The sequence below is a fragment of the Falco biarmicus genome, chromosome 5 (genome assembly GCF_023638135.1).
Source record: "Falco biarmicus isolate bFalBia1 chromosome 5, bFalBia1.pri, whole genome shotgun sequence".
Lineage (NCBI taxonomy): Eukaryota > Metazoa > Chordata > Aves > Falconiformes > Falconidae > Falco > Falco biarmicus.
In genome coordinates this window covers 5,529,112-5,543,404 of record NC_079292.1, presented here as the reverse complement: position 1 = coordinate 5,543,404, position 14,293 = coordinate 5,529,112, and the positions used below count along the sequence as shown (strand labels likewise).

The 14,293-nt window shown below is 42.1% G+C and overlaps 1 protein-coding gene across 4 annotated transcripts in view; it reads left to right on the top strand.

The window, feature by feature from the left end:
• The first annotated feature begins 2,752 nt into the window (after positions 1 to 2,752).
• BRD1 (bromodomain containing 1) overlaps positions 2,753 to 14,293 on the top strand; it is a 63,815-nt gene continuing 52,274 nt past the window's right edge. For all 4 annotated transcript variants that reach the window (XM_056339977.1, XM_056339976.1, XM_056339975.1 and 1 more), the window contains exons 1-3: positions 2,753 to 2,989; positions 5,698 to 5,760; positions 7,210 to 8,590. In XM_056339977.1, the coding sequence (XP_056195952.1) occupies positions 7,224 to 8,590 (1,367 nt within the window). In that variant the 5' untranslated portion in view covers positions 2,753 to 2,989; positions 5,698 to 5,760; positions 7,210 to 7,223. The remainder of the gene's footprint in view (positions 2,990 to 5,697; positions 5,761 to 7,209; positions 8,591 to 14,293) is intronic.

The following is a 14,293-nucleotide window of genomic DNA, read 5'->3' as shown; positions in this document are numbered from 1 at the left end:
CACCAGCCAGCTGTTCAGACCAGGAGAGAAATAGAGTTCCATTCAGGGAAGACCAGCACCGCTGCTAACACTGAAGTGCTGCAGCAAGTCTTGAGTTGATCTTTATCGATCTGTAAAACAAAGGTGGTACTGTGTAGGTGATATGCTTCAGCAAGATAGAAATGTGCCTCATGAAGTTTGATTCTGCAAGGACAGAGGAGGATGCCAAGGGAGATGCCAAACGCTTGTTTACACAGTCCTCCTTGATATGTTTCTCTTGAGAATTTGATAACAAGGGCAGGTGAAAGCTGGTAGGCAGAAGATGCTCCTTCAGTGGGAATCTTCCACGCAGGGTCAGTCAGCAGTAGCAACTTGAATACAAATTTGATTCCCCGAAGTAAGGGTCTGAAGATTCTGATCTATAGGGACTGAAGTCCCATGTACATGTTGAGCTACTGCCAAAAAAGGTGGTGAAGGTCCTGTTGCCATCAAACTATGGTTCAGAGGGCTGGTTTTTTGCAAAATTGTACAGTATCCCAGTAGAATTGTTTCCTCCTTTTCCGAAACCTGAAGGAATGGTATTTTGAAGCACCAAGTCTCACTTGTGAGATGGAAAAGGCAAAAGAAACAGACCTTTGAGATTATAGAAGCATGTGCTGGGGACTGGTCAAATGCCCCAGACCATACTATATACATACTGTTGCATTTTAAAATAATATGGGCTAACGTGCTAATATTTAACATGGAGGGGTTGAGGATCCTGACCTGGTAACATGTCATAAGATCAGTGAGAAATGATTCAAAAGTGTAATTAACAACTCCTTACACTGAACAATGTGTTGAGCCTGCCCTGATCTCTGTGCCGTTGCTCTGGAGTGCTGTATCAAGGAATGACATGCATTCTGTGCCAGAGCCTGGACAGTCCATAGCGAAAACTCCTCATACCTTCTTACTAAGAATAATTGAGAGGATCTAGAAGCATGAGTTCAAACTACAAAAAGATGGTTACATGATGCAAGTAGCAATAAGGAACACTGAAACATTGCAGGGATATCCAGCTATGGAATGCTGTAGTCCACCTGGCAGAAAAAAGAAACGGGAAAAGTGCCAGAGTTGTGCATCAGATGCACCAGAGCATGGACACAGTCATGCTCGCTATGCAAAACTTGTCTCCAGTTTTAAAGCATTTATATAGCTGCAGGGCAGATACATAGGGATTACCACTTAAAAGGGAAAATGACATGTTTTCTATCATAAATGAGATTTTATTATTACTAGCTTCTTGATGACATTTATAATTTCTAGTCATTTTTATACTTTACACACTAACATGTATGATTTAGTATGCTTCTCCCTCTTTAATTCTGTGACAGGCTAAATTCCAGTGCAACGACATTAGCTCACATCAGCACGTTGTAAGACTTCTGAGGCTGGTGGTAGGATCACTTAAGCAATATAACTGGAGAATAATTCCTCACAGGCAAGTACACAAATGACCAGATGGCTCTCCAGTTTATGCAATCTTTAATTTTTTTTTTTAATTTTTATATTGGAAATGGAAGTTGCTCGGCCTATGTGATTATAGACATGTATTTCTACACTGACTGCACCGCAGATATGTTAGCTGTTCTAATAAGCTTCTGGAGATCAGCATGCTGGATGGTCACTGATGGGGGAAAAGGAGTGAGAAAGTACTTTGCCTGTTCTACAGGATTTCCTTAGGGAAGTTACTTCAGCGTTCCAGACCTTCATTTGCTTTCTTTAAGTAGTGACCTGTGCATCTATTTCTGATTTCCTAGTTTTAAATTTATTGTAGGACCAGCTGCTGCTTAAGGAGACGTAGCACTGGAGAAGACTTAAGTGTGGGTTTAGGCCACTTCGCAGGAAGCTTTGCTTGGTGGACGGCTGTTGCAGATGGGCGAAGAGAGTCACACTTACCCGTGACTGCTTTTTACTACACGCGGGACTGGCTGGGTATGATCGGCAAAGGCAAGTGTTTGTCTCTGGGTGGGCCAGCAAAAAGTTAGTTTTTAAGCGTGTGGGTGCAGCTGCCTGGCAGAAACGTACTGCAGTAAAATCCTTCAGAACTGGAATATGGCTGTCTAAAAATAATACGTAACAAAGGGTGTCCTTCGCCGGGAGATCCAGGAATAACTTGCTTTTGCTTGGGCCGAACGTGAGGCTGTCCACAGCTGATTTGCAAGCAGCCGCCTGACCGGGGACCGCGCAGGAGCTAACTTGCGAGCACGTTTTCAGCGTAGGGCTCTCGGGCTCGGGCTGCCCCCGGAGACACAATAAACGCCGCTCGCTGGTAGTTGGGAGCGCTGGTTTTGTAACAGGCCGCGGCCCGCCCCCGCTCCGTCCGCCCTGCGCCGGGGCGTCTGAACGCTCCCGCCGGGGGCGCGGCGGCGCGGCCCGGCCGGCCCTGGGCGGGAGCGCGGCGGGCTCGGCCGGCCCTTCCCGCCCTGTGCTTCCCCCCAGCCCCCACCCCCGCGGCGCGGCCCCGTCGGCCGGAGCGCCCCGTGCCGGCCGGTGCCGGGCCGGGCGGCCCCTCGTGGCCCTCCGCCACCCGGGGGCGGGGGGTAGCGGCGGCGCGCAGGCCCCGCCCCGCAGCGGCGGGGCTGGGCGGTGCCTGGCGCCCTCACGTCCCTTCCCTCCCTCTCCTCCCCCCCCGTCGGCGCAGCGCTGTGGTGAAGCCGCATTGTTTGTGCCGAGGGGGGAGGGGAGATTCTCAGCCCCGGGAGCTGAGCGCCGAGCCCGCAGCCGGACGGCGACCTGCGCCGCGCCTCACGAATGCGCCGCGCCCGGCTGCAGCAGCAGCCCCGCACCCAGCGCCGGGTCGCCGCCGCGGGCAGCGCGGCCCTCGCAGCGCCCGCTCGCCCGCCCGCGGCTGCCGGACGCGGGGCCAGGCGACAGCACCGGCGGGACCTCCGCCATTAAACCGGCCGCAGCGTCGGCCGCAGAGGCGGAACGGGAGGTCTGTCAGCCGCGCTTCGGCGGCTCCCACAGCGTGAGTGAAGCCGGGCGGGCGGCGGGGGCTGGCGGGTGGGGGCTGCGGGGCCAGGAGCCGGCGGGTCCCGCCGCGGCGAGACGGAGACCGACGGGGGGGGGGGGGGGGGGGGGGAGGGCAGGGCGGGCTGGGCACGGCGGTGGGGAGAGGCGGCCGGGGGCGAGGCGGGCGGGCGGGGAGGCTGCGCGGGGGGGAGCCGAGCGCGGCGGTCTGGGGGAGGGCGCCGCTCGAGCTGTTTTGTCAGCCGCCATATTTGTGGGCCGAGTATTTTCGCGGAGGGGAGGGAGGTGACTGTTGGGAAGGGCTGGAGCTGATGGGCCTGGGCAGGAACCATCCTCCCGGGGGCCGGGAGGGGGGAATGTCGGGGTCGGGCAGGAACCATCGGCGCGGAGGGGTGTGTGCACGCTGGAGGCTCCCTGGGCGTGGGCAGGAAGTGCTCGCGCAGGACCGGCGAGGGCGGGCCCGTGGGCGTGGGCAGGCCGCGCGCAGGGGGCGGCCGCGCCGGTAGCCGGGCCGGGGGCGCGGGAGGGGGCGGCCCCAGGGATCCCGCCCCGGGGGATCCCGCCTCGCCGGCCCCGGCCCGGCAGGCTGGGCCGCGTGAGCCCCGGCCCCTGGCATTCCCCTGAGGGGACTGGTGCTGCTCCACAGCTGACGCCGTGGGTGGCGGCCGCCCCGTGCTGGGTGTAGGCAGCGCTTGCTCACCTTCCCTCATTGTCTAGGGGCGAAGAGCATTCCTGTGCCTTTCTCTTTTTAATGGTCTGCATGGAAGTGTCCATTGAGAATGGAATTCCCTCTTTCCATTGAGCCGGGCGTCTAGGGGCCAAAGGCAATTTATTTGCAGAGGAGGAAGGTAACTAGGACGGAGGCTGTAAAAGGAATTTTTACCATACTTTTCCTGTTGGCTTTAGCTGTCCTGCACGTTGATAACAAGTATATCTTGCCTCATACCGCGTATTCCACACAAACAGCTGTCTTCCTGTGCTTTCATTGTGGTGAGGGAAAGCGTCTGCTGGTGACTTTCTTCCCAAGCAGCTGATGCAGTTCCAAGAGAGGAAAGCTGTGGATAACTTTCCTGTTTTATCTCCTGCAGTCTTCGAGTTGTTGTAAAAGACAGAAGAGTGCTAACAGAAGTGCATGAAGTAATATCATTTTGCTGTTAGTGTGATATCTTTGTTAATATTGAATGGCAGCTCTCTTAGTTTACTCTTTTTCAAACTTAAATCCCTGGTCTTTGTTCCTATTAATCTACGGGACACTGGCGGGTGGGGTGGGAGAGAAAAAAGATACCTGATAATTAACTCGGAAAAGCAAACCAATTGCCAGTCGTGAATTTGCTATGCAGAAATCTGGTCTTTATCTGGAATGCTTATGGGACATTTGCAAACAGAATTTGGAGAAACAAAACAAAACACTCCTTTGGCTTATGGAGCGTTTAAGTTATTTGTGCTAAGTTTCTATGAAATTCGGCCAGAGTACTACCAGTTCCACTTCAGTGTTCGTTGCATTGAACTTGTAGGGTATCTATTCTGTGTTCAGCTGTGATTGTGATTTGCTTCCTGATTTAGCTTTATTCACAGTTGAGTATTAAAGGGAAGATGTTTAGGTGTTAGCTCAGTCGGTTTTTATCATTCTGGTTCGTACAGCTTATTTGACTTTTGTCATAGTTGTCCTGACTCTTAAAGCAAGAACACTTGTGCTTTTGAATATTTTTCTTCCTGTTCTGCTTGCGGCCATGCTTAAGAAATCTCGGGAACAGAGGGGGATGGAGAGCTTGGAAACCTAGCGTTAATGCTTTATTTTTTTGTGATACTGGGTTGAGTCAGATAGTGAAGTCTGGACAAGTTGCACGTGTTTTTTTTTTAGTCTCTGAAGGCTACATCTCATCCCTCCCCCAGTATTTTCAAAACAGTCGCTATCCTTATGAACCACTATGAGTAGATAAACAACGAGCTAAGTTGCAGGAAGGGTCATTTAAGAAGAGAAATACAGACTTTTACATCTAGACAGAATTAAAATGCAGTTATATGAGGTAAACATAATTAAATAATTTGTTTGGTGACTAAATTAAAGACAGATACTAAAAAATGCCCATAAAATGAAACCATTCTGATCTGTAGTAGATTGCTGTACATTGACACATCGGTGTATTTTAGCTGAAGAATCCCTCCTTCCTTGTTCACAATAATAAACAGAAATTGCGGCTGTTGTTTTATCTTTGCCTCTGAATTATAACATCTGTTGTGAAGCTGGGAACTAACTTTTAATTCAGGTTGAATTATCAGTATGCTTTTGTTTATTGGACCTTCTGTAGCAGTATTAGTGGTTTAAACTTCTCTGCAGTTAAGAAAACAGTATGTTTTAATGCTGTGTTGTTTTACAGAATTAAAATACAAAGGTTTTTTCCAAGCTTGTTTGACGAGATGGAGCCTTTTTTATTCGTGTGTTTATATAGAGCAGGTCAGAGTTCTGTCATGATTAAGCACTGACTGTTGTCTCTTTTTGTGCTTGTGCTGTAAAAGCAAGTAGTAAAGGTTAAGGATTATTTGTGTAAAAGTCAGATCTGTAAGCAATGCAATTCTTGCATGAATAATAACATCAGCTTAGGCTGGGAAAACAAGGTCAGTTTGCGAGAGCAGATAGATCAGACCCTCTCAAAAACTAGTTTTAATGCTAGCTGACTAAGTCATTTAGTCTTCCTGTAAAAACAGGTCCTTCTGAAACCAGGACAACTTTGAAGGTTCACCTTTGTGGCATCTAGACTTAAACAAAAGGTAGGCTACATGGAGTAGTTTATGTAATTCTTCCAGGCCTTGCTGTTTTTTTCCTAAAACAGATAAACTAGTCATTAACAGTAGTTATGTTTTGATCTCTGCTTCTCTGCTATTTGGCAACACATGCTAACAGTAGTTGCACAACACTGACTTGAAGTGCCGAATTGAAATGGTAAGGACCTAATAATACTTCAAGCCAGTGATTAAAGATCAAGAGTTTTCTGTAGCTGAGGTTGAGTTTTGCTATTTGTTAATGATTTATTAGGAAGAAGGGGGGACAGAACTTTTAAACTTGACCTTACCAGTTTTGTAATAATTCAAACCCTCACAGGGGAAAAAAAAAAACCAAAACAACCCCAAACAAAAAACCAACATGAAAATGTCAAAAGCATAAGTATGGAAGCTTTTAATTAGAAATTTTATAATTAAAGCGCATACTTGTCCTACTAATGGTTCTTGATGGTTGGGGGAGGGGGGAAGCTACCTTTTGTATGGTTTGTGGAATGATTTTTTTGCAGTAGGTGATGAACTTGAAAATTACATTAAGGAACTTGGGATTGCATTTAAAGACAGGGAGATTTTTACCTACCCCCGTTGCTCTGGGAACAACTCTAGAAGAATATTGAGGGAGAAGGGTGTGTGTGTACATGCACCCATACATGCAGGGAGCATGTTTTTGCTGTAAGTCAAATCTGCTTTACAGGTGGAAAAACTAGTTGCAGTCCATACTGCGCCATATTGGGCACTGCACGTTCAGTTGTGTTCTTGTTACTTTGTAAAGAATAATAGGCTCTTTAAGAATTGAGAAAAGTAAAACAGCAAAAGAGCCGTCAAAAGTACATACTTGCCAAATTTGGAAGCATGCGTGTTTTTCTAGCTTTTAAGTATAGCTATAGTAATTGGATTGTTAACCTGACTATTTCAGATTGCAATGGAAAAAACTGCAGGGAAGACTGTTTTTCTTTCACAATTTTGTTCTTTTGGGGGGAGGTCTGGAGAAAGTAATCTAGCTGTTGGAAAAAAAATATTGAAACTGCAGACACCCTTAAGGTATTAGGAAATACTGTATTGAAGGTTTTATTACAATGTAACAAGTGTGATATTTTGTTTCTTTTTCTGTGGCACAAAGAAATGGTTTTTTCCTCATGCAGAGGTCTTACAGATAGCTCTTCCGTAGGATTTTTGTATCAAGGATTTTGCATAGCTGTATTTACTTAGAGAAGCTGTTATTTAGGAGATCTATTTATCATTAGGTTAAATTTGTGCAAAACTCTGTGAGCAGTCCCGTTGAGTAAGGGTGACAGGCTTTTATTTATTTATTTATTTTTAAGTTGAGTAGATATGTTGAGGGCTATAGAGCTGAAGGTTGGGGGTTTTTTTGCTATAATAAAGCTAATACTTTAATATGAAGGTTTTGAGTTGTAATACTAACTGTTGCTCTAATTTTAGGTAAACATTACCAAATGAGGAGAAAAGGAAGATGTCATCGAGTATCGGCAGCAAGGCATTCTTCTTCCCCGTGCAGTATTAAGCACTCCCCCACACGAGAAACCTTGACGTACGCTCAAGCTCAAAGAATGGTTGAAATAGAAATTGAAGGTCGCCTGCATAGGATCAGTATCTTTGATCCTTTAGAGATCATTTTAGAAGATGATCTTACAGCCCAGGAAATGAGTGAATGCAACAGCAATAAAGAAAATAGTGAAAGACCACCGGTTTGTCTAAGAAGCAAGCGGCATAAAAATAACAAAGTGAAAAAGAAAAATGAAGCTCTTCCGAGCTCACACGGTATACCTGCTACAACAACTCCTCTTCCAGAACCAAAAGTACGGATTGTTGAATACAGTCCTCCTTCGGCTCCTCGGAGACCTCCAGTTTATTACAAATTCATTGAGAAATCAGCAGAAGAACTTGATAATGAAGTTGAGTATGACATGGATGAAGAAGATTATGCATGGTTAGAAATAATAAATGAGAAGCGGAAAAGTGATGGAGTGTCAGTTGTTTCACAAAATATGTTTGAATTCCTTATGGATAGGTTTGAAAAAGAGTCTTATTGTGAGAATCAAAAACAGGGTGATCATCAGTCTTTAATTGATGAAGATGCGGTGTGTTGTATATGCATGGATGGTGAATGTCAGAACAGCAATGTAATCCTGTTTTGTGACATGTGTAACTTAGCAGTACATCAGGAATGCTATGGGGTGCCATATATACCTGAGGGCCAGTGGCTCTGCAGACACTGTCTGCAGTCCCGTTCTCGGCCTGTAGACTGTGTGCTGTGCCCAAACAAGGGAGGTGCCTTTAAAAAGACTGATGATGATCGTTGGGGACACGTGGTGTGTGCTTTGTGGATTCCAGAAGTTGGATTTGCCAATACAGTTTTTATTGAGCCAATTGATGGTGTCAGGAACATTCCCCCAGCCAGATGGAAGTTAACATGCTACCTCTGTAAACAGAAGGGTGTTGGTGCCTGCATCCAGTGCCACAAAGCAAACTGCTATACTGCATTCCATGTGACGTGTGCTCAAAAGGCCGGTCTATATATGAAAATGGAACCTGTGAAAGAACTAACTGGCAGTGGGACAACATTCTCTGTAAAAAAGACTGCCTATTGCGATGTACATACTCCACCAGGTTGCACACGGAGACCTCTAAATATTTATGGAGAAGCTGAAATAAAAAACGGTGTTTGTAGAAAGGAGGGATCAGTCAGAACTGCTAGGTCTACATCAAAAGTCAGAAAAAAGACAAAAAAAGCCAAGAAAACGGTGGTTGAACCCTGTACAGTTATGCCAACAGTATCTGCTCCTTATATCCCCCCCCAGAGGTAAGCAAACCATCCAAGTGAGAGAAACCTCTATTTAATTATCTGTTTAATTTTAAACCAATGCTTTTAGATCCCAACTTGAAGGAAGCTTTTGTGCATTTCTTACATGTTTTACTTAAAGGCCATACTTGGAAGATTAATGTAAATTATGTGCATTACACTTTTGTGAAATTGCATTAAAAATGCAGTAACTTCCCCAGAGAAGTCAGTAAGTGGTCAAGTGGTCTGTCTTGTCCTCAGAAACCTTTTTTTTTTTTTTTTTTTTTTTTCTCTTGTGAGACCAAATCATGTTTTGTGTTCAGTTGTTGTCATTCGCTGTACTTTTGAGAATTAACTGCTGAATTCAGAATAGCATATGTAGTTGACCTTCATTCATATTCAAAAAACAGCCAAGCTCAAGGTTAACTGTATTCCTAATTTGGGGAATCTCAACTTCTTTTCCTAATTTTAAGAGCCCCAAAATGAAAACTACATTTGCATATATAAGATTTGAAAGTTGTTCCTATACCCTAAATTAAGTATAAACTTGTACTGTAAGATCTATATAAGTAATAAACCGCCCCCCCCCAACGCCCAGGAAATATTTTCTTTGTGGGACAGACTAACTTTTCAGGAAGTTCTTCCTAAATTTGCATTTTGCCTTTTGCAAATGCAGTAGTATTTATCAAGGCTTGGCTGAATTTGGTACTTTGCAGACTTGTTTTAGAAAAGTTACAAGTAAGTGCTGATAGTTAATAATAAGTGGTTAATGTGTTCTTAATCATGAAACCTGAAATGAGTGTGCCCTCCTGTTCAGTGATGCTATCAAATATCTGTCCTGTAACTGTAGTAAAATGTTTGTTTGAACAGAAATTAATTAAGGTTTGTGACAGAGTTTTAATCCTAATTTTGCCTTTGCTTACAAATTTATACTTTGTAAGAAGTTCTGTTTATGCTGATTTTTACATTAGTCTTCTGTGGTTCTGGCAGGAGCTTTTGTTATGAGAATACTAATATATAAAGCATGAACACCAGAACTGTAATCGCTCTTTATGTTTAATTCTATATTTTTGTATTTTAACAGGGGTGATCGGGGGGGCTGGCAGATGGTCACAGATCTGGTGAAATTAGTGAAGTGACAGATCAGAAAGCAGGGTTGTTTCAAGTGTTGTTTTCATAAGTAATAACAGAATTGGAGCAAAATTATTTTTTATTTTATTTCAGGAGTTAACTAAAGTTCATGCTGAGTTTTTTAACTTAGCTATATCTTAATTTAAAAGAAAAGTAGCATCTCTTCTCATATTTCTTTCAGTTAATCTGAGTTATGTATTTTAAAAGTTGAAATTGTTTCTGTGATTTGAGCAATGATAGAAAGCTCTGTGGCAGAAGGATACAGTTTTGGCTTTACTGAATGTTTGAGACATACTGGGTGGAGAAATGCAAGAGTGGACTAGTGTCAAAAATGAATTTGTATGGGATATTTGTTTTGTTCCTAATGTTTTCAACATCAATATGTTTACCTCTTGAATTAAACTTGCTGATTTAAGAACAGTAGTTAAAGTTTCTTAAAACAAGCACCATTTCCACGTGCAGGTTCATTGTTCGTACTGTGATAGGACTCTGAATGCTCAGACAGGGAGGGCTCTTAAAATAATACAAATAAACCATGCTTCTTTAAAAGCAGACTCCAAGGTCTTAGGTATTAGACTGTTCAGGCTGATTATATTAATCTAAATAAAAGAGATGTTGAGAGATTGCAGTCCTTTCCTGTAATAATGTTTGTTAATGTAAGTAGCTACCTATTGACTGACTTTGACAAACAGCCTTTAGCTGCAGTGTATTGTTTACAAACATCAAATTGATGGCACTGTTCTTTGTTATGATTTGCTTGGTGAAATGGTGTATTTAATTCAGTGATTAACTGCAGAAAATCTTAAGTTGGCAGTAAGCAATTAATACTGTTACTTAAACAGGTACTGTTGGGGGGGTTCATATAAAAGAGTTTGGCTTTGTCTTAGGGCAGTCCTGATTGGTGGTGTAGTGTATTTTTGTTTTTTTAAGACAAAGTAAGAAAGAACATGAACTAAGTGAGTTGAGGATTAGAATGTATAGCCTCTGGCAATTCTCCCCATCTTTAACTTTCATAAAAGCCAGACCCTAAAAGGATATTATCATCAGATTTTTGTTTATTTGTTTTTAGTACTGTCATTAGATGCCAGGAACAGAAATAAAGAGGTTGTGTTTTGTTTGGGTTTTTTTGTTTGTTTTTTTTTTTTTTTTTAATAAGGACTACATTTCTTTCGAAGACTGCAGAGAGAGATTAAGTTTTATTTCTTTTATGCTTAGTTTCATGTTACTGGACACAAGTCTAGTTCCTGTATTTTATGTCAGAAGTGTGAAAAATAGGCACAGTTCAAAACTCTTAAACGTTGTAAATTGCTTGTCTTTAGTTGAGGGAGACTGTTGCTTAAGTACTGTTTGACTCTGTAATGTGAATGTCCTTAGGCCTAGAAAACTCGATACCTGAATTAAAAGCAAAATAGAAATGGGCATATTAAAAGGCAAAGTGAATATGCTTCAGATCCAAATCTCAGTTGTCTTAATTTTCTTTGGCTGTTCTTTTTTTTTTTTTTTTTATTCCCCCCCACCTCCTTAGAAAAACCCCTCTGTGTTATATACATACTCGTAAACTAATAGAATGATGTGGATCATTTCTCTGTAGTCTTCATTTAAATGGTCCCTATTCTCTGATCTGTTTTTTAATGTGCTTTTTTTAACTTGGAGCTGAAACATGATTTGCCTTTCCAGAGATCTTGAGGAAGAGCAATTAAGCTATTTATGCTTACTGTTTAAACAGTACTGCTTTTTTACTAAATTACTTGAAATGAATGTGTTTTTAGCTCCTTGACATATAGCTGGTTCTTTAGAGTTGGTAGCTGGAGAAGTATAGAAATATGAAGATTATAATGAAGAGGAAAATACTTGGCAGATTTAGTCCCTGAGCGCACCTGCTGAAGCTTGAGGAAAACCGTCCTGCCATTTAAGTTTAGTTTAAGGTGGAAGAATTGCGTGCTGTTTCCTTACCTGGATAGTGAGTGTATATGAAAGACTGGGCATTTTAATAACACCGTTTGTAATAATTCCGTTTTCTGAAATACCTATCGTAATGTTCAGGGTATGTTAAAAAGACTGGTGTAAAACAACATCCTTCATATTGTCTACACAACTTCTGTACCTCATGAATTTCTGTATCAGCTTATCTATAGGTCAGGTTTCTATGCTACTGCCTTAAATGATTTTGAGAGCTGTACACTTTTCAGTTGCCACAATGTCTTACACAGATGTCATACTCTAACCTTTTTGCTGTTAAATTATGTGGAAAATGTCATTCTGTAGGTCTTTTGTAATTAATTATATGGCCTCTCGGGCTGTCATCTGTGAACTGCTCATTTAAGAGTGTAGGATCAGAAGCTGCTAACCATTAATAAGAGATGAATGCTTGCTTCCCCTGTCCTTTGGTTTTGGTTTTTCTGGTTTTGTGTTTTTTTAATGCTGGGCATCTATCTGTCCAGTTGCCTAGGTATTTTAGGAAGTCTGTACCTAAGTATCCACTTCCAAAGTTGCAGTAGATCATGTCAGAGCCTTAAGGTGACTATGGTTTTCAGTGCTCTCAGTGTTGACTTCTTAGTAACTTGCTTTAGCACTTGTAATAATAATGGGACCACCAGGGAACCTCCTATGACATGCGATTTGCATCAAGCCTTTTGGCTACAGAAGTGTGTTACCTCTTTACTGGGAAATACCGTTCATTTTTTCTTGAAATACAGAACTGCTGAAAATTATTGCTTACATGGATGGTACTGCTTGCATTGAACAGGGCTTTTTTGTTGTTCTTTCTTTGTTTTGAAAAGGCAGAAATGAGCTTAGTCTAAAGTCACATGTTTCTGAGAAGTGTCAGAGCAGCTGTGTTATGTGCAGGGGTGAGTGGGGAAGACACTTTGAAACTGTACCTCTGTATGGGAGGGACAGGCAGAACTGGCACCTGTTGCAAATGGTTCTCAGAAAAGTGGCTTCCAGCTGCCACCAACTAGTTTGTCTGAAGACAGTGGCAAATTTGTTCTTGCAGTGTTCATACTCTTTGAATTTTGCCTGGGAGATATTTTTTTTTCTTAATTTTTACGGGTATAGAATTTCCCAGTTAAGAAATCCTAACTTGTAGGGCTGACTTGACAATCTAAATCTAGTTTCTTGCCTATGTTAATTATCTTGTACAGCCCCTTGTGCTCCATGTCTTGGGGATTTTTTTTTATTCCCCCTGCTGCCTTATTCAGTGAGTAGGATGGGTACACAGAGAAGAGTTGGAGTGTTAGCTGTGAAAATTACCTGGTTTCTCTTACGTTTGAGTGCTTGATCCTTTAGTATAACATAGTTTTGGTGTAGTCTTTTAATCTTATATGTTGAAAGAGGCATTTAAAATTTGTTTACTTCATGAAAAGCAAAGCCAGTATCAATATTCATGGTCTCTGAAAATGTTGTGAAACTAGGATATTGTGGCTGTATACTTTGGGGAAACTGAATGTGATGTAAAATACTTAATCTTCAATAATTTTAAAGTTACACTGAGGTACAGTATAATCTGCTGTATTAAAATACCATTCATGCAAGTATTACTGTAAGTGAAAACAGAGATTTTAAAGCAAATATTTGCTTTCATCTTTAGTTTTAGTTTCTACATGGTATATTTGTAGTGTCTGAAATTAAGAAAGCATTTGAAATGCAATACTTGTACAGAGAGCAAAAGATAAGCAAAAAAGCTCCACTTTCATAACAAGGTGGAATGAGGTGTTACACTTGTTTTCCATGTCATATGCATCAGTTGTGTTGTGTCATATTACTGGAAGAGAATTAAAATATCCTTATAAAAGTAGGTAAGTAGTGGGCAGATAACTGAGCAAAAATTGCTGAGACTCTTAAAAAATATTTTCAGCTGTCTTTAGAAATCAACATTTATGTACTGTGCATTAACTGATTTTTCTATGTTGACCTCTGCTTTTATTAGAAAGCACGTTACACTGGGTAATAAAACTGGATCTGTTACTGTATGTCTCGAGGCCAAACCAATACTTCCTTTTGTTTTAGAATTTATCCAGATGAACTATCCTGAACTTTCTTACCAGATAATTAAATGTAGCCTTGTTATTTCAACACAGGAATCTTGATTGTCTCTAAAATGAAGTATGGATCAAAAAAATAAATGAACACAAAGTGATGAAACGCAGCATAAACAGAAAGGAACATTTACAAGGCCTTTGAGACACTGTTAGCCTGCATTCGTAGATGATGCTTCTTAATCATATATGTGGGTTGTGGGTTTCTTCTGGGGATTTTTTAAAATATTTTTTGGGGTACTGGGATTTTTTTTATTGCTTTCAGAAAGCTTTTAAGTGGGGGAAAAGAACAAGAAATGCCACTTAAAATTCAGCATTAAAAAAGCCATTGAAAAGTACTACTAGAGGCTGGCTGCGTTGTGAAAAAAATTGAAAGCTGAATAAACCCAGACTAATGTCTGTTAGCTGTTTATCCTTGAATATACATGTATGTATACTTTCACAAAATCATGCGGAAATACTTTAATTGCAGGAGACTATGATGCTGGTATGCCTTGTGGCTGTACCTAATAATTAAATGATGGAATCACCTAGGTAAAGTGGGAGGAGATACTAG